Source organism: Vulpes vulpes, chromosome 5, assembly GCF_048418805.1.
Source record: "Vulpes vulpes isolate BD-2025 chromosome 5, VulVul3, whole genome shotgun sequence".
Taxonomy (NCBI): domain Eukaryota; kingdom Metazoa; phylum Chordata; class Mammalia; order Carnivora; family Canidae; genus Vulpes; species Vulpes vulpes.
This window is the reverse complement of record NC_132784.1, coordinates 97,817,299-97,844,382: the sequence shown is the minus strand read 5'-3', so window position 1 is coordinate 97,844,382 and position 27,084 is coordinate 97,817,299. Positions and strand designations below refer to the sequence as shown.

General features: G+C 33.8%; 1 protein-coding gene across 1 annotated transcript; it reads left to right on the top strand.

Moving 5' to 3' along the window:
* Positions 1–453: 453 nt before the first annotated feature.
* RGS21 (regulator of G protein signaling 21) lies at positions 454–23,852 on the top strand. The gene is made up of 4 exons (XM_025991648.1): positions 454–464; positions 5,054–5,130; positions 9,072–9,238; positions 23,573–23,852. Exons 1-4 carry the CDS (start codon positions 454–456, stop codon positions 23,774–23,776), a joined length of 459 nt encoding a protein of 152 aa, XP_025847433.1. The 3' UTR covers positions 23,777–23,852.
* The last annotated feature ends 3,232 nt before the right edge of the window (positions 23,853–27,084 follow it).

Below are 27,084 nucleotides of genomic sequence, written 5' to 3'. Positions count from 1 at the left end.
GTCTTCTGAAAAATCAAAGAACAAAGGGAAAAAAATGATCTTTTAGACAGACAAAAGACCTGAAGGTGAATATTAAATTTTATATACTTTTCTTTCTGAGTTGATTTAACCTCATGTGAACAATAGTTGTCTTGTAAATGGATGTATATGAACTTTAGAAACCAAACTTTCAAATGGAATCTATTTCAGTTATGCCACAGACTCAGAGAAATGTCACATTTATTCAAAGAGTTATTTGTTACTTAGAAGTTTAAGTGTTTTGACCAGTGAAGTTAACAACAAAATGAAAAAAGCTGAGCATAGCATGATTTAAAGAATGCCAATTTGTAACCCAGGGGATAGGTATTTGCATACTAATTGTAATGTTCCTGCTGTCACATTACCTTCAGCTTGAAGATCAGTCAGAAAAAGAAATTCGGCATCATCTGTGACAGTCAGACAGTGGAACGAAAAATGCCAGTGAAGTGAGTTGCTATTTAAAGCTATTTTTATCTCAGAAGATGTACAAATGAAACACTTGAGCCTTCATTAGTCTCGATGTTTTGTTTCCTTCATTTAAGATAAATATGCTAATTGTTGTGTTTCTGATTTATTTTTCCCCTTTCTCTATTAATTTCTTCTTCTTTTCTAAAATATGTCAACAATTCATGACTTGCTTTTGCACTTAATTCTAAAGAAAGGTTATACAAGGGAGAAAAAAACAGTGAGCTCTTTTTTTATGTGAAACTTTTCAAAATTAATTTAATAATTTTAAATTAAAGTTAAAGTTTGAGACAAAAGATATCAATGATCCTTGCAAAAGTTATTCATTATTGTAATACTTATTAAGAAATTTGAAAACACATATTAAACGCTGGGTAAGGAAGCAGCTGTCACTTCCTGGAGCACATGGACTCCTTGCTTGAATTTCCCATTCTCCAGCACACTGCTAATTGAGTGTGAACAGCTAAGTTGTTGGATTCCACATTTTTTAATGCAATACAACTGGTTCTAGCTGGCACAATTAGCAAGATAACTGGTAGTTTTCACGCAGTTCCCATCTGGCCTGGCTCTTCTCCGGACACATAATATGGGGACTGCTGGCCTTGATGGCACGTGCTTAATGAAGGAAACAGAAAGGAAATCAGCCAAAACCCCATGAAACACTAAGTGCAATTTTGGCTCCAGATACACAGTGAATTTTCATGGCAAATCATACACATATGAAAAGTTACTCTGATTATGCATCACAATTATACAGGAAATGCACATACATTCCCAAATGAGAAGAATCAGACAAAAGCTCTGTTAGTTACAACTAAAATAAAAAGGAAAAGAGAGAGAAAGAGATAACAGAGTGCCACATTATCCATTTATTTAAGATAACACATACCACGTAAAATTTAACCAAGTCAGTACATTTTTAAATTGACCACCTTCTTTTCTCCCCCAATTTGAATTCAATAGTTTCTTTAACATTTATGTAGTTACATTTTTTATTTTATTGTATTTTTTTAAAGATTTTATTTATTTATTCATGAGAGACACAGAGAGAGAGAGAGAGAGAGAGAGGCAAAGACACAGGCAAAGGCAGAAGCAGGCTCCACTCAGGGAGCCCGACGTGGGACTGGATCCCAGGTCTCCAGGATCACACCCTGCCTTGAAGGCGGCGCTAAACCGCTGAGCCACCCGGGCTGCCCTGTAGGTACATTTTTTAAAACACAAGATACATTTCTCACTCAAATCTAACATAAGAAGTGTCTTATTTTCATTTGACAATGTACAAGATTTAAGAATCTATCTTCTGAAGACTTTCTACCAAATAGTCAATTACTGCAATCCAGCTATTATTTACAGGAAATGTTTATGTGAAAAGCAATAAACTATTACAGAAAAGGCATTTTCAAAGTATTCATTATAAATGTTCCAGAACATGAGCAAAGTACGCTAGTACTTATGTGTATTGACTCATTCTAGGAAGAATTGTAAGAAGAATTTGGGTTATAAGGAGACACACCTGTGTTTGAATTCCAACTGCCCATTAGTATATGCAAGATATTGCACCAATTATTAGCATCTCTGAGGCTCCTTATTCACTGGTAACAGTAGGATTAAAACAGACTGTCATTTGCAAAATTAAATAAGGCAAAGTATATGACATCCCTAACAGTATGGTATAGATTGTGAACATTCAATACATTGTTGTACCTTTTGATGCTAGTAAAAATATTCTTTCAGTTTATTCATATATAACAACAGTTTACTCTTCCACAGAATTATAAATATAAAATCAACCCAGAATATAAAAATTTAAACAAATTAAGAACATTCTTTAAAATAGTTGCATCTTACCTAGCTTCAGAAAAGTGAATTCTGCATTGCCACCAACTCTCCCTCATATCAGGTAGTTGATATGAAACCTTTCAAATGAAACTTGAAATTGGTTAGAAAATAGTGAGCTGAGAGCATTCCAGAATTTATCACACACCAGCAGAGGTATTCCTTCAGAGAGCCAAAGGGTAGATTTTCCTTTTATAATAATGAAGCATTTGGTGGACCATAAATAATGCTAGAATATCCAAGTATCTCTAATTCTAACACCTATAATATTCTCTATCTATAGAAAACAATATTCTAGTATATCTCTCTAACTCAAAACACTAAAATTTTTTCCTTGATTTTACACCATTTCCCAGACTGTTTTTACTGTTTTCCACGTCAATAAAGGTGCCAAGAATAGCTGCCATTTATTTAAATACTTCCATTCCTAAAAGACTCCTTTACATCTAATAAGGACTTCACTGAGCATTCCTTTATATTTTGGGGCGTGAACAGATTTTGGCTCTTCCTAAATGACAAGACTTGCTTGCTCTAATGCCTTCTAGAGTGGATGTTGTCCATTTCCTCCAATTTCTCATCCCTCAGAGATGAGAGTGAGGTCCATGCTTCCCCTTGATGCTTTCACATCATGTCTCCTCTTCCCTCCACCATTAATCACACCCTTTGAAGCTAATGTAATTTAGCTCTAACCTTCAATAACCTTATCACTGTCACCTGCCAGCATCTTGAAAGCCATTGCACTGCTTCCATTGAAGGTTTTAATACCTGACACTATTTGGGATCTTGCCATTCATTCATTATCTGTTTATATGTTCAACAAACATTTTTGGACCAGACATAACTATTCTTGGTAGTAGAAAATAATATTTATTCCTATCATCAGATAGTCTATACAATGGGGAAGTGTATATTCATCCCTGAATGCTTTTCACCTAGATTGTTTCTCAGTGGTTTTTGTTTATGTTTAGTTTTCTGTGTGCTTTTTTTTTTGGTGGCTTTTTCTCATTCAAAATGGGTATACTGTGTGGCCAGGCTTGGGCTCAAAACTCCTCACTGCTCTGTTCAGTAACATATATTTCACTTATACTAAATGGTTTGTAATATGAATAGTCTGTTAACCACCAGAAACCAATCTTCAAATACAGATATTTTTAAACATGTGCATTTTAAATTATTTTTATGTCCATCTGAATGAAAAAACACTATTTCAAAATGGTTTCCCAGAAAATCTTACATCCCTAAGATTTAGTAAGTCAAGAGAGAAAGGGAAGTCAGCTGTCCACCACCAGGGAAGAAAGTTTCAGTCAGGAAATATAAGTAATGGAAGAGAGTAAAATGAATTCCCAGTCAGAGAGCCCCCTCTCTGTACCCTCTATAAGGACAACTATTATCTGAAAATACAACCAGATCTGCAACAGCAGAGGGGAGCACAATCAATCCCAACAAAAATAATAAAATCAGCAACAAATTACAAGAAGTAATACAAGTTAAATGCATAGCGATCGCTTCATGTAGTACATTTAAAGGTAGTGCATTTATCAGTCACCCTGATATGCAAAAGTAAAATTTTATTAAAGTGACTAAATATGAGATGCTTTCTATTTTCTCATCAATCATTTAAATAAAAATTTTCAATTAGCTCATCCCTTTCCACACGTAAGTCATTTGCAATTCACAGATACATAATCTAATTTTTTTTTTCTAGGTAGCAGATGCTTTCTATGGATAGGAGCTTATCTCATCAGAATCTTAGTTTATTAAGGGGAATAATGCATGATATATTTGCATCTCAGAAAGTTTATATCTTAAACCTGATTTACTATTTCTACATCACATCCCCAAAAGTATACCTTCTTCAGAAGACTTAAGTCTATAAATTTTTTGACTGCTTTGGAAAAGATATTACTCTGTCTTGACAGATTCCTATATTTAAATAAATCATCCCAGAACTGGAAGCATACCAGTCTGAGGAGAAATAAAGGCTGTCTTAGAGTGGGGTAAAGATTTCTCAAAATACTATAAATAAACACTTTTAAGATCATCACATGTTAGAAATTCTTAATTGAAAAATTTTAAGCTTTTTTGAGATATCTAATTATGACATGTATAATTTTATATACCATGAAAACTTAGAAAATGATTTATTTTCTAAGTCACTACTGTTATCATGATAACTTTTCAGGAATAGATCAGAGGAATGCCACATAAATTAACAATCAAAATATTTATAGTTGTGGGACACCTGGGTGGCTCAGCAGTTGAGCATCTGCCTTTGGCTCAGGGCATGATCTCAGGGTTCCAGGATGGAGTTCCACATTGGGCTCTCTGTGAGAAGCCTGCTTCTCTCTCTGCCTATGTCTCTGCCTCCCTCTCTGTCTCGCATGAATAAATAAATAAAATCTTTAAAAAATGTAGTTGAGAAGAAGAAATTCACTATGCTTCGTAGAACCATGAGCAATATTTCTCTTGTGCCTTTATTGGAAGGTAAGAATTTGCAAATATTAATAACATTATAAGCTAGATTAATAAGTAATTTGCTGATGTCAAACTATATACCATTCTATATAGCTATTGCTATATAGTGTAGAAAACATTATACAATTTTTGTTGACCTTTTGCGGTTTGATTAATGATGCAAAGCTCTTTAAAATTATGTAATTAAACAAATACACATAACTAAAATATTACTATAGGTTATAGAAGAAAAAAAACACAATGCTATTGTCAAGGGTAGATGTTGTTTCTACAGGTCACCAACAACAGACACACTGGCATGGTCTGAAAATATGGACACACTTTTAACCAACCAAGGTAAGACCCAACTAAGTTTAAAAATGTAATGATTAATAGTAAATCATTAATTTCTAAAAGTTGTAGTCATTATAGAACATAAGTTTGGTCATTTTTTGAAGCATGAGATTCCCAACAGTCACACAAATTTGTATGGGTCTCAAATCCAAATGGAATTAGGTTGGGCCTAAAAAAAGACATGATTATATAAACTCCAAACATTAATACAAAAAGAAAATCCCAAACAGGAAATAAGAAATTTGTCATTTTCTTAGATTCATTATCATTTGATGTATCTATGATGACTCTTCTTGTTACAAGTTGAAAGAAAAAAAACTATTGAAAAGTTTAAAATTTAAATAAATCACTTGTTTTGTCATGTCTTAGGAGCTAAAAAACAGTTTTTTAAACTATTTCAACTGACATTCTCATTTTTAGCAAAAACAAAAACATATTTAATGTATTAATATGTACATGTGCAGATGTGTATTTATATTTAATAGTGGCTCAAGAAGGTATTTTTATTTTCAATAAATAAAATATCCTGGTATTTGATCAAAGTAGTCATTTGGAATTTCTGTTTCTGTTATACATAATTCTGTTTTACAGGAGTTTTATCTGATACAGGGGAAAAAAGGAATGGCACTACAGAGACATGTATTTAAAAATGTTTAATATTTAATATTGTTGGTACTAATCAAATGGAATGTCTACTTTAAATTTGTAAAGTCAATATCAGTATATTAGAAAAGTTTACATAATAAAGTTGGGTGAATTCTTCATAGCTATTCATTCATATACAAAATTAGATTGAATTAGACAGAATTATTCTGATTTTATGATTCTTAAATAATTAATTCCTAAAGTATAGACATTAAAATAATCCACATCATTCCTAGAATCCAGCTAAGGACATACTAAAGTCATCAAAGATATGAAATTGCATTTTTTTAAGTTTTAAATGGCGTGTTTCTTTTTTACTTAAGTATGTAACCAGTACGACAAATCAGGTTTACTAAAAGCCTTGAGAAAGTATCTCTGCCGGCGGTGACTTGGCTGGCTTGAGTGGAGGAGTTCTAGAGGACAGCACCACCAAACAGAGGCACGGAAGACGTCAAGCTAAAGGCAAATGTTTTCATCTACAAACCTCCTGAGATTTTCTATTTCATCCCCACATAAAAAGTCACATATTTATTTGAGCAGCTGTTTGGTTTTTGCTTTTTATAATACCAGAAAAATAGCTTGAAAATTTGAAAATGCTTTTTAATGCTCTATACAGCTAAATGACTTACTAAATTATCTGTTAAGTCGACTTGGGGATATGTCTTGCAGATACTGTGTATAGGCTCTCATGGTGGTTTCAATACCTAGTGCTCATTCCACTTGTCAGCCCCGTTGAGCATAACCAGTAGCCATTCCATTCTGTAGAGATTGTCCTCAGAGAATATCATTTTAATTGCATGGAGCATATTATTCCAAAGTCATATGAAATCTTTTGATCATTCAAATTGTATATAGAGAATAGAAGCGTAGTTCAATAAAATAGTGTGTCCAAGACAGAGATAACTAGCTCATTTTAGCTGTTTTCTCTGGTCCATTGTATCTCAAACCAAGTGACAGGAGGGGGAAAGAATTTGATAATTATTATCTCCAAGTAGTCCTTCATTAAAATTGCAAGATGTGAGAAAATAATAAATTTCTTGATCTCCTACTTCCCATCTCTCATGGATGCATTTAGATAATCCTCATTGGGAGGAAGCCTCATATGCCTTAATGATACACATAAAATATTGCCAGATAGGAATCTACAACATTCTTTCAGTATCACTAAAGTATACTTTATCCTCTATATAAAATAGATTTTAGCGTAAATTCTGTTTTGAACCCTCAAATTCATCACTGTTCAGACAAAACTCATGGAAATTTTAATTGAGTGTTACTAAAAGGATTTTTATAACCTAAATTTGTGTCACAGAAGCTTCTTGGATGTATTTTTAAATGCAATAAATGTGCAGTTAATTGAATTTTTTATAGTGCTCACATATTAATGACATCTACACTCTCCAATATTTCTACTGAGAATTTTAATTGGTACCTGATAACTTTTTGCAATGACTTGTTATTTCAACTCTATTTTGAATAATAAAAAATTATTAAATCTATTTTTAATTTCCCAATGTTTTTGATGCTTTAATCTTGCTCCCTGAAGCCTTTTCTATTTTCTCTCACTAAAATCACTTTATTTCTCACCTGCAGCAACCTGCAAATAGCTGACTTTGGCCCCTTTTCCATAAATTTTTCTCATGTTTTCTTTTCTACTAGTTCATTTTCTCTTTCCCCTTATTCTCCAGAAGCTTATTTGTACCTACTTTGGAACTAAAAGGTTCAGATCTCTGAGTATGTAGTCAGGGAAGAGCAGTTTTGAGCACATGCAAAGGGGCCCTCATGGCAGAGGGAAGAGAAAAGCCACCAATGTTTTGGAAGGCAAATCTCTCCCGAGGCAAAAGTGCTGATGTGTATTTTCCTTCTCAGAGAGATCCACAGTCTCACTGATAAACAGATATTGACCTCAGAAAGGTGAAATCTGTGAAACCAAATAATATGAACTCAAGGTACTGCCTGAGTCCATTCAACTGCAGGAATGTGATAATGACCTTTCTAACTTGCTATCTAACTAGAAGCACACTCCTAACCTTACTCGTCCCTAAACTGATTTAGCCAGAATTACCTTCTCAAATGAGCTCTTGGTATACTAAAGAAGAATATTGCATGCCATATTTTGATGAGGAAAATAAAGAAAGGGATAGTCTAAACAGGTAGTCATAATCTCAAATGGGAATAATACTTGTGTAAATTTGGCTGAAAGTCAAATAATTGGGAGCAGTAGGACCTATGGGAATCACAGCCTGCAAAGCACTATCTCTGCTATGAAATTTAAAAGAAATAGCACATGCAAATCGAGACAAAGTAAACAAGCCTGCAGGTAAGTAGTCTAAAGTTTCTGGAGAAATGCAAGCTCAGGAGAATATCTGGGAGCAGGAGAGAAACACCATGCATAGGTTAAGTTAGACAGGTACTATGAGGGAAAATGGGGCACATTTTGCTTAGGGCAACACTGGAGAAAAGCTCATTTATTCCCTTTATTGACTTAAAATTGCCTATCACCACATAAAGGGGAGAAACATTCTCCCCAAGTATCTTGCTGGTTACTTTCTTGGTTTAAAGATTAGAATTGGCCAATATATTTGCTCAAAAGTAACAAATGCCAGTCATTCCTTCTTTGCTTTCAGTCCAAACCCACACAATCTAACTCCCTAGTATCAACCTGTGTTTCCTCACCAACTCATAGCAACAAAGATATCCTTACTATAAAGTTAGTATAACATCATTAACTTGATTTGGGCTTAGTGCATCGAGTGAATAAAACTAAGCCCATGGATTTCCTGTGAAGTAATTGCCTTCAAAACTTTCCTCTAGGGGCAGCCCGGGTGGCTCAGCGGTTTAGCGCCACCTTCAGTCCAGGGAGTGATCCTGGAGACTGGGGATCGAGTCCCATGTCAGGCTCCATGCAGGGAGCCTGCTTCTCCCTCTGCCTGTGTCTCTGCCTCTTTCTCTGCATCTCTCTGTGTCTCTCATGGGTACATAAAATCTTAAGGAAAAAAAAAAAAAAAACACTTTCCTCTAAACCTAGCTCCTAGGTGTTTCAGATCTGGAAAGAAAAAGTACAGGTTTTCTTTGTTAATGGAGCTAATTGGAAAATAGAGATAAGAATATTTTATTTTTATGATTATTGATCCAAAATAAGGTTTCTAAACTTAAAAACAAAGACATATAACTTAGAGATGGATGATAAATATTTGCCACTGAATACTCAGTAAATGCTCATTATTATACAATGTATTCATGTTGGTTATGTATATTGCACCCGTGATATACCATAGTTTTTCTTTTATATTTTATAGCTGGTTTGGATGCTTTTCGAACATTTCTAAAATCAGAGTTTAGTGAAGAAAACGTTGAGTTCTGGCTTGCCTGTGAAGACTTCAAAAAAACAGAAAGTGCAGAAAAAATTGCTTCTAAAGCCAAGATGATTTATTCTGAATTCATTGAAGCTGATGCCCCTAAAGAGGTGAGTAAAATATTCTAAGATAGTGAATATTCATCTCCTAGCAAATCTGCTCCCAATTATAAGACACTAAATCCATCTGAAAGGAAATCAAATTGTTGCTATGAAATCAAATAGAAAATGTCTGTAAACTCCAACAGAAGTGCCTTAAGATGATTCTATCCTTTACTGATTTAGCAAATATTTTACAACACCTACTATGTGCCAGATATGACCATAATTTTTTCCTTAGTACAACATACAGACTTTTGAAAAATAGTGTCTATTATCTTAATTAACTCACTCTAATGTTAACCCTATAGAAATGCTACTTAAATGTGTTCTTGTATTGCAAGTTCACTTTTGTTTATCCTTCTGCAAATCATGGTGATCAACATGGAATAAGAATTCTAGAATAGAATAATTTATGTAAAAATTAAGAATAATATGTGGGGGGAAATACAACTACTAACCAATAGCATGAATTCTTAATTTTTAATATTTTGGATGTCCACATTATGGTATGTAATGTCTTACTTTCCAAAAGAAGAGTTTGCTTACCTTTATTTCTTTGATGGTAAAAATGAGCCAAAAGTGTGAGGCCAAGTTTCTGGTGATCATGATCCACTTGTGCTGCTTTAAGATCAGGAAGTAGAAATGGCCTTAGAGAAACCTGGGATGACTGATAATACCCACCCCTCAAAAAAGGATTCAGTGTGTGTAACACCTCATTTATATTTGATTTCCTTTCCAGAACCAAAACCTTGATCATCTCCACATTTTAATATTTAAAATTTAAGCAATTTGTAGTTTAAAATTATTTAAATTCCTCACTGAACATATCAGATAAGCTAAGAATTTTAGTGCATAAGTAGTAAACAGAAAGCTACATTGCACTACTAGTACCAAACATAACTTACCAGTACAAGTCATCTTTCCTACAGAGACAAAAACATCAATTTGCTCTTAGAGGAGAGTTATCATATTTTCTGATTTAAAATTAGGATTTATGGTTTGAGGGAACCTGGGTGGCTCAGTGGTTGAGCGTCTGCCTTTGGCTCAGGGTGTGATTCCGGGAATCAACCTGGGAATGAGTTCCACGTCAGGCTCCCTGCATGGAGCCTGCTTCTCCCTCTGCCTGTGTCTCTGCCTCTCTCTGTGTGTCTCTCATGAATAAATAAATCAAATATTTAAGAAAAAAGGATTTATAGTTTGAGAAGGGTTATTATACTTATGTGCACAAAGAATAGAATAGGTGAAATTAGAACATTAAGTGGCTGTATCAATAGTTCAAGTTTTAATTGACATTAATTACTGCTGCCTACATTGGCTAGTATAACTTTACAGACACATGAGCTACCAAAGGAATTCATGGGGGCAGGGGAGGTAGGGTGAAGAATTTTAACTGCTGTGGAGCTATTTCAACATTCATTTCCCAGTCACCATCTAAGAATCAATAAATAATTCTGGAAAATTGAAAATACAGTATATGAGATTTGTCAAGTTGATTAATGTGTCATTCCCTAAAAGGCCTTGAAATCAGCTCTAAAGATATCCTATTTATTGTGATATTGATTTGAAAGCCAGATTTTTTCTTCTGTATGAATTCAGCTAATTAACAGTGATTGTTTAGAATAACATTCTCAAACATTTTGCATGAAGTCTTCCAATAAGAAATGTTATCTTTTAATTATAGTTGAATTCAATCTTATATAATAAATTACCAATTTTGACAAAATAGTTTTGTATAGTTTCCTAATCTTTTCTTCCAAAATAAATTTATATGGTAATAATTTAAATAAATAGCACAATTATTTTAGGATATAAGATTTTTATGGCTTTTTGTACTTTGTCCATCTAATTAATTTGACTAAGTAGTATATAATTAAGTTATGGCTGCTTTCCTTTTTTTTTTTTTATATAGCTGCTTTCCAACTAATAGATTATATCTTCTCCTTGAAGTATCTAAAAATATTATTGTTGAATATGACAAAATTCACTGAAAACAAAGAAATATATAGATATACATTTGAAGTAGTCACTATCTTTCCTATTATTTAGCATTAGTTGTTTCCAGTTCAGCAGATTACTAAATTTCACTACCCAAATTACTCATTGGTATTTGGCTCTCATATACCAATTAGTCATCAAAGTATTTCTCTGTAGTCCATCAGCTGTATGTTAAATATAATACAATTGTGAGTATGTTGACTCATTAAACTGATTTTCTGAGTGCCTGTCCCCACATTGAAGTCACAGAGGACAGACTGACATGTAATCAAATCAGTCAAATACACAATAAGCAACATAATAATAAAACCACATTTAAAGTTCATTATTAGCACACTGGAAAAGTACATGTGGAGAGTTAAGGGATGCATTTTCAGGGTGATTCACACATGAAAATGTAGGTCATGAAAAAAGTAATATCAAGACAGCAAATGAAAAAATATTTCAGACTAAGGAAACAGTGACATAACATGGAGGTACAAAGTTCCTTAGTGTTTCTGAAAATTACAAACATTTTGATATTGCTAATGAGAAGTAGAGGATGACTTTGCATAGGCAGTGGTAAAGATAAAGAAAAGGTGGGAAGTATTCTAGGTTTATCTACTAGGCAATCTTAACGTGACAAGGTCATATTTTTGGTCTGGAAGCTGGAAAACACGATTTTCATAAGTAAAAAGACTAATTCAAGAATGAGATTTATATAAGAATATTATCCATTTTTCCATATTCAATTATAGTTGTATAAGTGACTCTTAAAGAATCAAAATCACAACCAATTTTCCTGGTAGAAAAATCCTAAAGTAAAGAACAATAGCAAAGTCATGTTATCCAGGTGTCTATTAACTCCTATTTATTTTCTTCTCAACTGCTTGTGTCTTTATTTCCTCATCTATAAAATAGCTAACATAACTTAATTTTTAATTGATGCAAGTAGACAATTTACAATTAGACTATACTAAATTTACCAAATAATCCCTGTCTATAAATTGGCATTACTAATGACTCTCAATTTCCTGTTCTAACAGGCAGAGACAGCACACTGAACAAAACAACAAAAATTGAACTTTTAGGTCTCTATGAGAAATGATAATGGTAACTAGACTTTATGCCCTTTTTCTTACAGCATTACCTTTTCTCTGGTTTCTACACTAATAGAGAGCTAGTGTAATATAGTAGAAAATTGGAAGTTTAGAGATATCTTGACCTAAATTCAAATCCTGTAATGTTGGAATAAACTGTTTTATCTCTCTGAGCCTCAGTATCCCATCTACTAATTCATCTGTGAACCAAACACATTACCCACACAGGACACATGAGGATGATGAATGAGAATATGTGTCTATGGTTTTATATCATGCAGAACAGCTTTTAAGAAATTGTAATCCCTTTCTTTTTTTTTTTAAAACAAGTCACTGTAAGGGCTATAGTTTCAACCTGAAAATAACCATTATAAGAACATGCTAGCAAATCACTAGTTTCAGATAAAAAGAGCTACTCATTGAATAGATTATACTTAGACAGTTTCAGAAGAAAATACTGAGGAAAAAAAAAAGCAAAGCTGGTATTTTAACTAAGTGATTTGAAAATGAGAAAATTATTAGACAAGCAGTATTTTTTAAAGTGCCTCTACCTTGCACACAATAAGAACCTGTAGGTGTTAAAGAAATTCTTAAACTTTTAGTTATTCTCCCTTCCATTTGGGCCGCTCATTTCATATCACTTGGAAATGTTGAGAAAAGAATATTACTCTTTTTCAACAGAATGGAGCTGTTCAAAATATTTCAAATAATATTTTCATATTAGTGAAAACACTAACAGATTTTAAATATTCATGTTATATTTATATAATTTATATAGATTTGTGCAATTTCTCTATATTGAAAAGGAAATTGGTCAGGTTGGAAAATCTGTGATTAGAGAGAAAAATGTTTATGTTTATGTTGATTGCCATTCTGTGAGAGTAGAAAATGTTCCAAATCAAAAACAATGTAATGTTTAAAATTATATAAATTCAACTGCATATTATCACCAATCCAGGAGCAAATACATTGGTAGTTTTTTAAAGTCAAAAAATATTAGTATGAAATACTTAATTCTTAAATGTATTTATTAAATGTGAAGACACCATAACTCATAAAACAAAAAAGAAACTATAGTCATAGAGGAGAAGGCATCTTAATGAATATGTGCAGGACACTTTTTAAAATATCTATGTCTTGTTTTTAACTTTTATTTTTAAGGCAGTATAATGTTATTTATTGATGCATTTTATTTCACATCAGTAAATGCTTGTTCTGTGCCTACTATTCACCTCCTTATAAGATAAAGTACCCCCATGGATGGGAAGCTCAGTTTAGTCAGGAGAACAGATTTTAAAAACACTTAAATATAATGCAATATGTTGTGTGAACTAGGCAGCTTGATAAGGAAATGCAAGAAAATAAAATAGGTTGAAACTATGGTTGGGCTCAAGAGAAACTTTAAAGCTATCTGGGTAAAAAATGAAAATTATGGAACTAGGAAAAAATACCAAAGCAATAAATGATTAAGTGCAAAAAAAAAAAAAGTTACAGAGGAAATTTTTTGCATTATACCTAGAAGGATATAATGATTGAAGAGTAGTGAGACAAGATGTTGACATGAGGTCTTTATTTTAAATAAGGTCAGCTTTAACCAGAATCTCAAGGAAAGGAATTAGGTCTATGAATTATTGGTAGAAAGAAGCTCACGAACATGGGCACTTAGAAGGATTTCTTGATATTACTATCATGCTGATTTTGTATTCTTAATCTTATATTCAACTTTTTTCTTTGCAGTTTAAAGTGCCCCTTCCCCAACATGTTGATATTTTTATCTGGCCCCACAAATTGTTTCTTGTCAACAGTGTCTCCCAACTCTTGAATTATCTCCAAATAGAATGAGTCTGTTTATTTATTAATTTCCTAACTTTTCATACACTGATCACTAAGTGTCTGGCATATGCTAGGAAACGTACTGGTGCAGACAAGAAAAAGACAGATACTCTGAATAGATAAAGCTAATCATTTTGAGGGTTTTTGTTAAAAATGTTTTTTATTATTTTTGTTAAAAAATAATTGCAAGGGACACCTGGGTGGCTCAGTGGTTGAATGTCTGCCTTTGGCTCAGGTCATGATCCAGGGTCCTGGGATGGAGTCCCGCATCCGGCTCCCTGCGGGGAGCCTACTTCTTCCTCTATGTATATTTCTGCCTCTCTCTGTGTGTCTCTCATGAATAAATAAATAAAATCTTTTTAAAAAATTACAATATACTTTCATGAGAGTCGTGATAGGGAAACACAGGTGATGCAGCAGCATGCAACAGGAAAATTCAATTATAGTGGATGAGAAGGTGTACCTCAAAAGAAGTAGTTTGTGAGCTTTGACCAGAAATAGGAACATAAAGAAAAAGAAGACAATGGGGGAGAAGGATAGAAAAGGAAGAGTAAGTGAAACAATGGACCAGCCAGTGCCTAGAAGGCTAGTCCAGTAGTGAAGAAAGTCTAGCAATCTATGTCTCAGAGTGTAAAGTGAGGCAACTGCACCTCCTGGATCCCAATAATTTCCTCCTCCTTAGTCATTTCATCTTAAAATAAAGGGTCTGAAAAAGAGAGAAGAGAAAAAGGAAGAGACTGAGAAGCATGAGAAGGAAAAGGGGTAGAAGGAAGAGAGGAAGGATAAACAATCTAGAAAAACTATATGTAACATCTGCACAATGCTCTTATGTAGATTATGTCATCTGACCATCATGGTCACTATCTTAGGGAGGTATTGCAATCATCCACATTGTACAGGTAAAAATGAACTGAGCCCTAGAGAAAAAATAATGAGCCTTGCAGTCATAAAGATACAAAAGATCATGAGGAGAGAGGTCTACAGCCTACGCTTTTAGGTTTCAAATTCCTTTCTCTAGATCTACTATTTATTTTTAGATGTTTGTAATATAGCCTGGGAACATTGATGTTTTGCTAAAGGCAAAAGCATAAAATTATCTTGGTGCATAGAGTCTATCTTCTTTTCTATCAAAAAGCTTTATTTCTCTTCTCATATTCTGGTTAATTTGTATAACTTCTTAAACCATGAAGTTTAGATTCAAATATGGCATTAAGAGGGAAAGAGTTTCAGGAGTATTTGTTCTAAATAATTTGCAGTATCACTTTGGCCCTCTGAAAAATGGGTTGCTGTATTTCAACTCAAAAAGAAGACACTCGGCTGTTTTTTGAACTTCTATGTGTCTCTGAGCTACTGAAACTAATCTTGGATAAGCATGTTTGGGTTGGGGAATGCAAGCAGTCAATCTGACTCCCTCCCAGCTACTCCAGATAGTTTTTGCTTATGTACATCTATTTTTAGCAATCCATATACAGTATGTACATCTATTTTAGCAATCCATATACATTACCCATATACATTATGTACATCTATTTTTAGTAATTTGTGTGATTGCATATGTTATGATTTCTTCTGTTTCTTTTGCCCAATTTGAGATGTTAACACTACTTCCCAACTCGTGTCACTCATTTCTGTCTCTAAGAGCATTAAGAACAAAAGGATAAAGTCCTGTTGCAGGGATGGATTCCATCTAGATGTTACAAACTTTGCCATTCTCAGTTTTAATAGCCACCCTTAAGAATATATTTCAGAATATTCGTTTTCCTTTAATGATGCCAAAAATGAAGCAATACAAGAGGTGTTCATGGTGATTAAATAGAATTATGTAACCAAAAACATGATTATAGGGGGCTTTAATTGTTAAGCTCTGTTGTACAATGAGGTCTAAGATGCTGCTTGCTCCATTTTAGTCAGATGTTTTACATACGCGTGCACACACCCTGTGCGTAATGGCAGTCTCTTGCCACACTATCCATTCTAAATGAGGAAAAGGCTATCTAATTTGAATGTGAAAACACAATTGAAAACTTTTCATTCAAATTATGTAAAGAATATAGAAAGCAGAGTGGAGGGTCACAGGAAAGCCAACTAGTACATTTTAAAATGTATTCTTTCTGATAGAGTAATTTGTTGAAAACCAAGAGGATTTAAAACTGCTGGCGTAGTAAAGGGGAATTTGCCTGGCACACTTTATTGTTAACAAAATCACATGAGTATTAAAATATTCTGGATCTTTAGAATAAAATTGTTTTTAAACAACTACCTCAAACATCATTCAGAAGGCAGACATTTTAATGTAATGGATTGCTGTCAATGTCACCTGTGTCAAGGCCTTTTCAAAATTGACAGAATTTAAAAGCCTCTAAATGGTTGTGATGACATCTCTACTGTCATTCGGTAAGAATCACAATTCTTTTCTGAGATTGACAGCACAGTGGGCTCAGATATCTAAGATAATTCATAATCTTTTGAAAAAATAAGCAAAGGAAATATTCTATTTCTCAGAGTCCTTGAAACTAAAGTGTATCCACACAAACAAAATGCAAGTAACTATCATATTAGCAAGTAATATAACTCTGTTTATTTCCTTAGCTGATACACTGTTCAGCCCAGGCTCTGGACCTAAGATTTTGCGTAGCAAAGTCTAAGCTTCCCTGTAACTCCCAAGCGGTTCAGAATGCCTCAATACCATACAACTGGAGAGGCTGCAGCTTTAGGTCACCTCCTGATAGGATCTTACCTTTGATCTACTCCTCACTCAACATCTCCTGTCTTACTTTTTGAGATAGGAATTTACACATGTCTTCCGGTAGAACTCAATCAAAAATCACAGCTGAGATGAAGGCAAAGTTGAGGGTGCAGCTTAAGACATGCCTCCAGCACTGATTCTTTTAGAGAAATTTATCTATCTATCTAGCCTAACATCTTCACTTTTTTCCAGTTACTGAAATTTTAAGGGATTTGAGAAGACAAGGCACTTTTGATAGCCTAATTCTCACACCTCACCCAAATTGACTTCTCAGGGGGTATTTAACAAAATAGATCACTCTCTCTTAATTGAAATACTATCTTCAATTGACTTCTAGTATTTGATTTCTTCCTTCCTTACTGACTGCTCTTTAGCAATTTCTTCTGCTATTCTGATTCATAACCCAACAGACACTATAATGAGGGAAAGAAATCCTCATTTAATTTTTGCTTACATTCATTCTCCTAATGATTTCCTCTGGTCCCATATATTTTTTTTCAAAGATTTTACTTATTTATTTATTGAGAGGGAAAGAGAGCATCATATGGGGTCCAGGGGCAAGGAGGAGAAGCAGAGTCCCCACTGAGCAGGGAATCATAACCTGAGCCAAAGGCAAATGCATAACCAACTGAACCACCCAGGTGCCCAAGGTCCCATACTTTTAAAAGAGCTGCTCAAACTTAACAAATTCAAATCTGAGTACTAATAATTCTGTTCAAAACTTTCTTCTACCTGAGTCTCCCCATCTCACTTAATGGCAACTCTTTTTTAATTTGCTCTAGATAAATAACTGGTAGTCATCCTTGATTCTCTTCCAACTGATTCCCTATGTCCATTCCAGCAACCCTTTCTGTCATCTCATTCTTCAGAATATTGCTAAAATCCAGCCATTTGTAAAGATTTTGTCCCTCATCCCAGCACACTATTCAATCACAAGATCCATCCAGTATACTTTCTAGATATCTTTAAAATCTACACACTTCCCACCAATCCCTGTGACATTACACAGCCACATTCATCATCACTGCCCACCTGAACTTCTGGTAAGATTTTCTCATTTTTCTTCCTTTTATCCACACCCAGCTATTATACCACATGGAAACCAGTGATATGTTTTTTTTTCAAACATGTGTTTACATCATGCCCTTACTAAAATTCTTCCCATTGCTCTCAGGTTAAGTAAAAATTCCTTACCAAAAAATCTACAAGGTGTCACGTGATCTGGTACCTTCATTCCTTTCCAGGTTCTTGCCTTTCCTCCTCTCATAAACCACTGGGCTTCTGTCAGCTTACCCGCCCCTGTGTAAATTCCTTCCTCAATCTATCTATATTTGTGACAATACTTTGAAAGCCTTCTTAAAATCTCATTTCCTTCAGAAAGCATATTTTTTCCTCTGGATTGCTTTCTCAAAATCTGTCTTCTTGATTGACTTTTCACTTTAATCACCTTTGTATCTTCAGAACCCTCACACAATCTCTAAGCACCTACTCAATATGATATTTCAAATAAATAAATTGTAGGAATGGCTATAAATGAAAGCCTACTTTCTCAGATACATATTAATGTTTTTCACAGAAAAATAGGGATAATAATATTGCATATCATATAATTGTGCATAGGTGACATAAAGTAGCCATAGAAAGATAGTATATCAGTACTAGTAGTTTAATAAATAATAGCATTATTGACAGTCAAAATAATCATGCTTAAATATCATTATGCTTATTTTAGAGATAATGCCAGTGTTGAAATATTTTGCCAGGAAAAAAGATAGAGTAACCAAGGAAAAAAATCTAGGGAGAGACTTGGGATAGAACTGAGAGAATGCATAGCTGTTTTGCTCATATTTTGAGGGGCATGCAGAGAAAAGGGAATTAGCAAAAGAGATAGGGGAAAAGACAACTAATACATTAAAAACAAATTAATTTCATGTCATGAACTATTGAATTTCCTCTGTAGTGACAAATCTTTCTCTGATAATCAGACTGAATAATTAATACTAAAAGAAGCCTTTGTATCTAAATTTGTTTAAGTAAGAAATCAAATTTCTTAAGATTTGTAAATCAAAATAATATATAATGACAAAGAATTTATAGTGGCTTTCCTTCTGTGGCCAAGGAAGGCTTCTCAGAGGATATTCAACTTAAGCTAAATCATAGAGGATAAGGAGAATCTGTACAGAATAAAATTGTGGGGGCGAAAGGGATTTTAGATGGTGAAAACAGCATAAACAAGCTGTAGGTACCAGATTTGCTTTGGGAACAGAGTGTAGACTAGTTTTATAGATACTGCTAAGGAAAGTACATGATTTTGAAACGACACATTGAAGTCTGAGTATGAGGAAGCTCAAATGCCAAGGTAAGATATTTACAGTTTATGTTATAAAAAATAATGGATTTTCAGCTGAATATTCATATACTGTTAGTGATATTTTGGTGAAATTGATATAGTTATTATTTCACATATTCAGAAGGGAAAGATATTGTTAAGAAGAGGTATCAGGCTAGAGGCAAATTTCAGAATTTGGTAAAGAGATTCCATTATAAAAGGCTAAAGGGAGAAAGAAGAGTGAAAATGAAAAGGGCCATTGTGAAATTACAAAATAATAAGGCAAATGAGGGAAAAATAGAGAAAGAGATCAAAGAAAAAAGAGGTGTCAGAGATGATTCCTATGTTTCAAGCTTGAAGAACTTGGAGAAAAATAATGACATTTATACAAACATGTGGGTGTGATGTTTTGTCACTGACATTAAGCTGAATTGCCAAGACACAGCCTCATAAGACTACTAATTATCTCCTGGGATTAGTATATCTGCTCATCACTCAGCTATCATAGCTGATGCTGGCAGTTCCTTGGTAGGAAAACAGACAAGTTAGAAAAATGAGAGGGATAAATCAGAAATACAAGTTTCATCTATTTTAATAAATATTAGTTTACCAGTATTAAGTTGAAATGGGATAGTTCTCTTTAAAATTTAAACATGATTTTTAATAAATATAGAAACTTTTTTTTCACTTTACTTACGCAGTGTATGTTTATTGAGTCCTTACATGGTGCAAGGCATAGAGAATGATGGACAAAATGTAAATATCGTCTAAGTAACACAAAGTTCTTGGACGGGTCTGAAAGGAAAACAATCCACGCATAAACTTCACAGGGTAGATATTACTTGAATATAGCCTCATGGACATAAAAACCTGTGAATGACTTGGTAAAGGAAGTGACTTTCAGACAGACTAAAAAAAGTTGATAGGTGGGGAAAATACAAGGAATTTGAGGGAAAGTGTCTAGCTTGGTAAAAATACAGGGCACACATAGAGGAGAAAGAAAATGTGTAAGTTAGGATTATGTTGTAAAAGCCATGAATGTCAAAATCAAGGCTTTATATTTTTTTAATTAGGAAACGGGGAGTTATTGCACGTATTCATTTCTGATTAAAATAATAAGCTGGGTTACCTAGGTGGCTCAGTCGGTTAAGAGTCTGCATTCAGCTCAGGTCATGATCCTAGGGTCCTGGGATCCAGCCCGAATCAGGCTCCCTGCTCAGTGGAGAGCCTACTTTTCCCTCTCCCTCTGTCCCCCCTCCTCGTTCTCTCTCTTGCTCTTGTTCTCGCTCTTGCTTTATCTCAAATAAATAAAATCTTGATGCACCTGGGTGGCTCAGTGGCTGAGCATATGTCTTTACCTCAGGTCGAAATCCTGGGGTCCTGGGATCGAGTCCTGCATCAGGCTCCCTATAGGGGAGCTTCTCCCTCTGCCTATGTCTCTGTCTCTCTCTCTGTGTCTCTTATGAATAAATAAATAAAATCTTTTAAAAATAAATAAAATAAAATAATAATAAGCCAACACTATGTACCAGGCACATACCAGCCCTGCTATCAGTGAAACCTCCACCCCATCAATGGATACCTCAATGAGATAAATTGCTATATTTACTATTACAGGGAATACATAGTTAAACAAATGTAAATGATACCATTACACAACAGTTAAAGGAAGAAATAGGCAACATCTATTCTCATATCCTCACAACACAATATAGGATTTATGAAACAGAGTACCCTAGATGTTTAAAAAACACTGCAGGAGCTTGATCCCCACCCACTATGAGGCAGGCAATGGATTGGGTTTCAAACATGTCATCATGAACTTCCCTCCTCAAATCCCTTCAGTGTCTTCCTTTTGCTTCTAGGAGAAAAATAAGAATTCCTTACACTGCACGTAAGCCCTATAAAACTTGTAGGCAAATCTCATTACAGGAACTTTCTTTCTCACATCCTATGCTCTAGCCATCCAGGCATAGTGGCTTTTCAGAACCTAAATTCTTTGTCACATCAGGGACTTTGAATTTGTTATTTTTCTGCTAGAAACGTTTTCTCCCCCAGACTCTTAGAGGACTAGCTTCTTCTCATCCTTCAACTTTATTTCTAAAATAATACTATTTATTTAGTTGCCAGTTATCATTTCTCAAGTATAGAAGCATTTGGTACGTAATAGATACTCATAAACATTTGTGGAATCAATGAATGTATGGATCATTTTATTTTAATTCTTATAAAAACTCAGTCAAGAAATACTTAACAATGAGGAAGCATTCCTCAGAAATAGTAAAATATTCAACCAAGGTCACCAAGATACTGTTAGAGCACAGATTAGAAAATTATCCCAAAGTCTTTCCACTGCCCTCCACCATATTCCTACAGGAAGGAAGGAAAAATTGATTCTACATTTCAAGGCCTTCAGGAGTTGTAGCATTTGACCTGAAACTTTAATGGAGGATGTAGGAGGATGATCAGGGGAATAAAGTTGCAGATGTGGGGTTACTCCGTAGCTGAAATCCCTAGGAAAAACATCTGTGAACAATAGTGTTCTTTTTCTGATTCTTTTCAAATTAAAAGTTTTTTTTTTCTTCTCTTCTTCCTGGAATAATAATAATAAAATATTTTGATATTACTTATCTCATTTAGTACTTGAAACACTTTACACTTTAAGATTGATGCTATTATTATTCCTTTTTATACCATGGAATCAAAGATTAAAATAAATTATAGAACTTGCTTCACTCATATGAATAGCAAGTAAGTAGCTGAGGGAAGGTTTGATTATAGGTCTGTCCGCCTCTTTTAACCTCAATTCAATAAGCACAAATTGCCATTTATAGTCTTTCTTTTACCAGACCCCCAAATTATGGCATTTTTACAATCTCTCTATTTTGCCAAGAGACATGTTAATTCTATTCAACAAATATTTATTGATTGCCTATTATGTGGTAGATATTCTGCTAAGTGCCAAAAAATAGATGGATGAATACGACAGATATAGCACCTGCCTTTCTTGAGTTTTTAATTCTAAGATTCAAATTTCTTTTGCACTTCATGAATATTTTCAATTTAAATTAGACGACTTGGATGCGAAGTTTTCTGCTTAGCAGAATATATCCTGGAATATGTATAGAGTTGGACAAGTATCTTCACAAAGTTTGGGGCATTTTACAAATTTGTAGATGAATGGTGTATTCCAATGTAATAGATGTGTTAGCTCTTACAGAGGATACTCACATATGGTAGTGGTGTAGGGACAGAGATATGCACACGCACACATGCATACACATATAGGTCTATTCTGTGGAAGGCATGGGAGTCAGTGAAGATGGGGATGTTATTTGGTTTATTTTGGCAAACAAAAAGAAACATAAATTAGAATGAAAAGCAATGTTGTCTGGGAAACAAGAAGGGGAAGTGTGGAAAATGGGAATGTGTTGATAGAAGCCAACCTACTAAATTTTAGTTATTGTTCTGCCTATGGAAAGTATATTATAGGGATTGGGGTTAAAGTACTAGAAAAAAAAAGATTTGTGGGAAAATAAATTTAGAATCATGAAGTATTTTGCTTGATTTTTCACTTTGCCATTTTTCTATAATCTCAAAATAAGGCTTTACCTCTGTTCTCTGTCAATGCTGTCTCAACCTAGAAAAAAATAATTATTTTTAAAAGATTTTATTTATTTATTTGAGAGAGGGAGGGAGTATGAGAGAGAGAGAGAGAACACCAGTAAGGGTAGAGGCAGAGGGAGAGGGAGAAGCAGGCTCCCCTTTGAGCAGGGAGCCCAATGCAGGGCTCCATCCTGGGGCTCTGAGATCATGACCTGAGCCAAAGGCAGACTCTTAACCAACTGAGTCACCCAAGTTAGATTTTAGTCTTTGGTCAGTCTCTTTGAATACAGCATGCTTTAGTTTGCTGTTGTATTCTTCCTCAAAAGACCATCTTTTTACTGTCCTCTCCATTAAAAATAAGAAAAGGTCACTGGGTGGCTCAGTGGTTGAGTGTCTGTCTTCGCCTCAGGTCGTGTTCCTGGGGTCCTGGGATTGAGTCCCATATCAGGCTCCCCACCGGGAGCCTGCTTTTACCTCTGCCCATGTTTCTGCTTCTCTCAGTGTGTCTCTCATGAATAAATAAATAAAATATATTTTGAAAAAAAAGAAAAATAATTAAACCAAACATGTGTTCTACATTCCAGAAAAAATGCACGACTTTTCTGCTGTTTTGCATCAGATTAACTTTGTGTTTAGAAAAAAAAAAATCAAATTATATATATATATATATATATATATATATATATATACCAACTGTATAAGCCAAGTATTCCTTGATTAAACTAATGTAATGATATGCAAACTTATTTCCACAGATCAACATTGACTTCAGTACCAGGGACCTCATCTCAAAGAATATTGCAGAACCAACTCTCAAATGTTTTGATGACGCTCAGAAGTTAATCTATAGTCTTATGGCCAAGGATTCTTTTCCTCGATTTCTAAAGTCAGAGATTTATAAGAAACTGGTAAATAGCAAACAGGTTGGAAATCATAAGAAATGGCTCCCCTTCTTATAAAGAAGGTAAATGATGAACTAATAATCAGGTACTAATTTGGGAGAAAACAAGTGACAGAAGAGATCAACTCTTAATCACTATACTCAAAGTTAAAATGTTTTAAATATCCAAAAACAATGTAAGCTTTTTTCTAAGGTTTAGAAAACATTTTTTCTTTACTCTAGCAGAAGGATACGTTTTTTTATATGTGAAGCTTGAGTTTTTAAGTCATTTGTTTAGAATTATTCATTTTATCAGGTACTAAGAAATCTCCTACTGGGAGAGTACAAGGGACTTAATAGAGATGTAATATACTCTTAAATCATAAGTGGATATTCTCATGACATTATGAATTCAAGAACTATATATCTTTATGTTGCTGAGTGGGAGCCTGTTTAGCACCATATACATGATTTTAAATGCCATTTACATTATTCAAAACCTTACTTCTGTAAAAAGAGAAATTCTGAACCAAAACACAACCCTCCCTTTAGTGTATTCAGCTATGTTCTTTTAATCAGGATCTGCCACATAATAATAATGGTGATTATCTAAACTGCTATAGCCTTCGGATGAATTAAAAAGAAAATTGCAAGTATATATACTTCAATTTTCTTTTTAATTCATCTATATATATGAATTATATATATATAATATGTATTCATATCATGGATCAAACTTTGTCAAAATATATCACTTGGTTCAATTCCATGGCATCATATAGGCTTATGCATAGAAAGAATCCCGAGGGTGCAAAGGACAGTTTTCTTCAATTTATAAGAATATAAAGAACAAGGCAGAATAAAATAGGTAAATGGATGGATAAATCTTATATAATGAACTGCATAGCAGTAATTGGCCCACGAAATAAAAAATTACTGCAACATTATCTACTCAAATTGGGGAGTTAAGTATCTATTCACTCATTCAGTACTGAAACTTGTTTATGGAACTCAAAGAAATTTTCAAAATACATTTTGAGATGTTTCTAAAATTGTTTCTATATATAAATATGAGTAAGTATGAATAATTTATTGTCAATATGAGAAGCTAAAAAGATTCAACAGATCTTGTATGTTTCCATTTTATTTGCAGATTTATTTATTTATTTATTTATTTATCTCTTCAATTTGGAGATTATTTCAACATTTAAAAATGGAGGAAAAATGGTCTGGTTTGCTTTATGTTTCCACAAAGTATTCATTTGATAGACAAAATTTTGTCTCCCCTGTGTCATGAAAAATAAACATTTAAGCACATGCAAATGGAATATTCCCTGTACATTTGCAAATTCTTTAAAGGAGGCCATAATACAAACTGATTGTGAAGTATTCAGTGCCACCTTAAAGGTGTACTTAGGCAGAAATAGCTACATACTTTTCATCACTGATTCTAAAAGTTCCAACCTTAAGTTAGTCTCTAGTTCAATAGAAATTTAAAAATTATTCCTGGGGTAGGGGAGGGCGGGATATCCCCAGAGATGTAAAAGGCTTTACAAGTTAGAAGGAGACTTAGAAACGAAAATTACATCACTCCTCTTAGAAACAAAAACCTCTAGCTCTCAGTTTTTCCCTCCAGTTCTACAGCTGGTCAGTGGAGGAGCTGGTAAGAACAGTGCTTCTCCCACGGAGCCACATTGGCTCCTGTTCTTGCAGCAGCAGCATAGACTCCTTCCCAGCTAGAACTGTGGTTAGGCCTAGGAATCTCAGTTCCTACTAATCCTCAAATATCCAGGCACTGCTCCTTTCACTGAATATTTAATTTGGATTTTTATACTCAGTTTGCAACTTTCTTCTTGTATCACAGTGTAAGATGTGATGCTTGATGCCTGTCTCCCAAGTTTTCTCAAACTATACTGAGGAAGCCAGAAATCAAACTTAGAATGCCTAGAAGTAGGAAATGATTGGTAATAAATAAAAATACACTAGGTGTCAAAAAAACTTGTTGAAAAATTGGAAGCCGAATGACCCTTAAGAGATCTCAATCAGAGACCATAAATAGCCATAATTTCCTCCTATTTCCCTGACTCCTTCCCCATGTCAAGCTATAATTGTTGGTTTTCCGATTTAATAGGACAGAAAAAGGAACAATTGTAGATTTTTGGAATAAAAAATCAGGTTTTTGGAATCTTATTAGTGAAGATTTTCAGGAAAATATCAGAAGTATAACTTCCATATGTGACTCTATTTATGTCTCTTTCACTCCATATGCTATTTGATTTTATCAGTTATCACTGATAAGTGATCTTATGAATGGAATTTTTTTTAAAGAGATTGACTTGCAGAAAATGAATAACAACATTAACATTCCTGGTAAAATATTTAAATAATCAACGATCGTGTAATACCATTTTCTAAAAATATGTCATTGGCTTTAAATGGAGTACTTATATTAAAAGCTAAATTAAGCAGTAGAATAGTAATAAAATGACAAGATATTGATATAGGTTTCAAATTTTGAGTTTTCTCAAGCATAATGTTTTCCATTTTCTGATAGTTCCTACAGAATATATTCTAAAGAAATTTATATTTGACCTTCATTAGATAAGACCTAAACAAATTAAATTATATATTCCTTAAAAAAATCTTAGCTTTTTTAATAGTTCAATTTGGAACTAGAATCCATTAATTTATTCAAAACCCTTTTGAATTTATTTGAATATCAAATAGCTATAATTCATCAATAATGATTATTTATTCCTATAAGTTTATGAAAATGTGGCTTCTTACATTTGCCTAGAAAGGATCTATTTCAGTCTCAAAATAAAATCAACAATTTTTTTTTTTTACTAATACTATATTGTAAAATTCTAAGACCTTAAGGGCATTGCAACCATGAGCCAGTGTCAAACTTTACCTTCCCAAAACTTTTTTTTAGTTTGTCTATATATAGAATTCACTCTACTCATCTTCATTGCTTTACTTTTCTCTAGAGTTTTCCTAATTTTTTGTGGTGCAGTAACTATTTGCATCTATGGTATTCCTGATGAGAGTTCTATTGATACAATAAAGAGAAAATTTTTTGGTTTCCTTCGTGATATCCTATCTTATAAACTTAGTATCATCCTGGCTTGTTTATTTATTTATTTATTTACTTACTTACTTACTTACTTATTTGAGAGAGAGAAAGCACAGAGAGAGAGGGAGAATCAGAGGGAGAAAAAGACTCCCTGCTGAGCGAAGAGCCTGACGTGGGACTCCATCCCAGTACCTTGGGATCATGACCTAAGCCGAAGGTCATGGATCATGACCTTCCTTTTGTTTAAGTGGATGCTGATCAGCTAATGGAATCATGACCTAAGCCAAAGCAGATGACCTAAGCAGATGCTT

Bases quoted from the DNA above. Each gene is read 5' to 3' on its own strand.
- RGS21 (XM_025991648.1), top strand. The intron at 5,131-9,071 runs GTAAGACCCAAC...TATATTTTATAG, and splicing joins CACACTTTTAACCAACCAAG to CTGGTTTGGATGCTTTTCGA. The intron at 9,239-23,572 runs GTGAGTAAAATA...TTATTTCCACAG, and splicing joins AAGCTGATGCCCCTAAAGAG to ATCAACATTGACTTCAGTAC.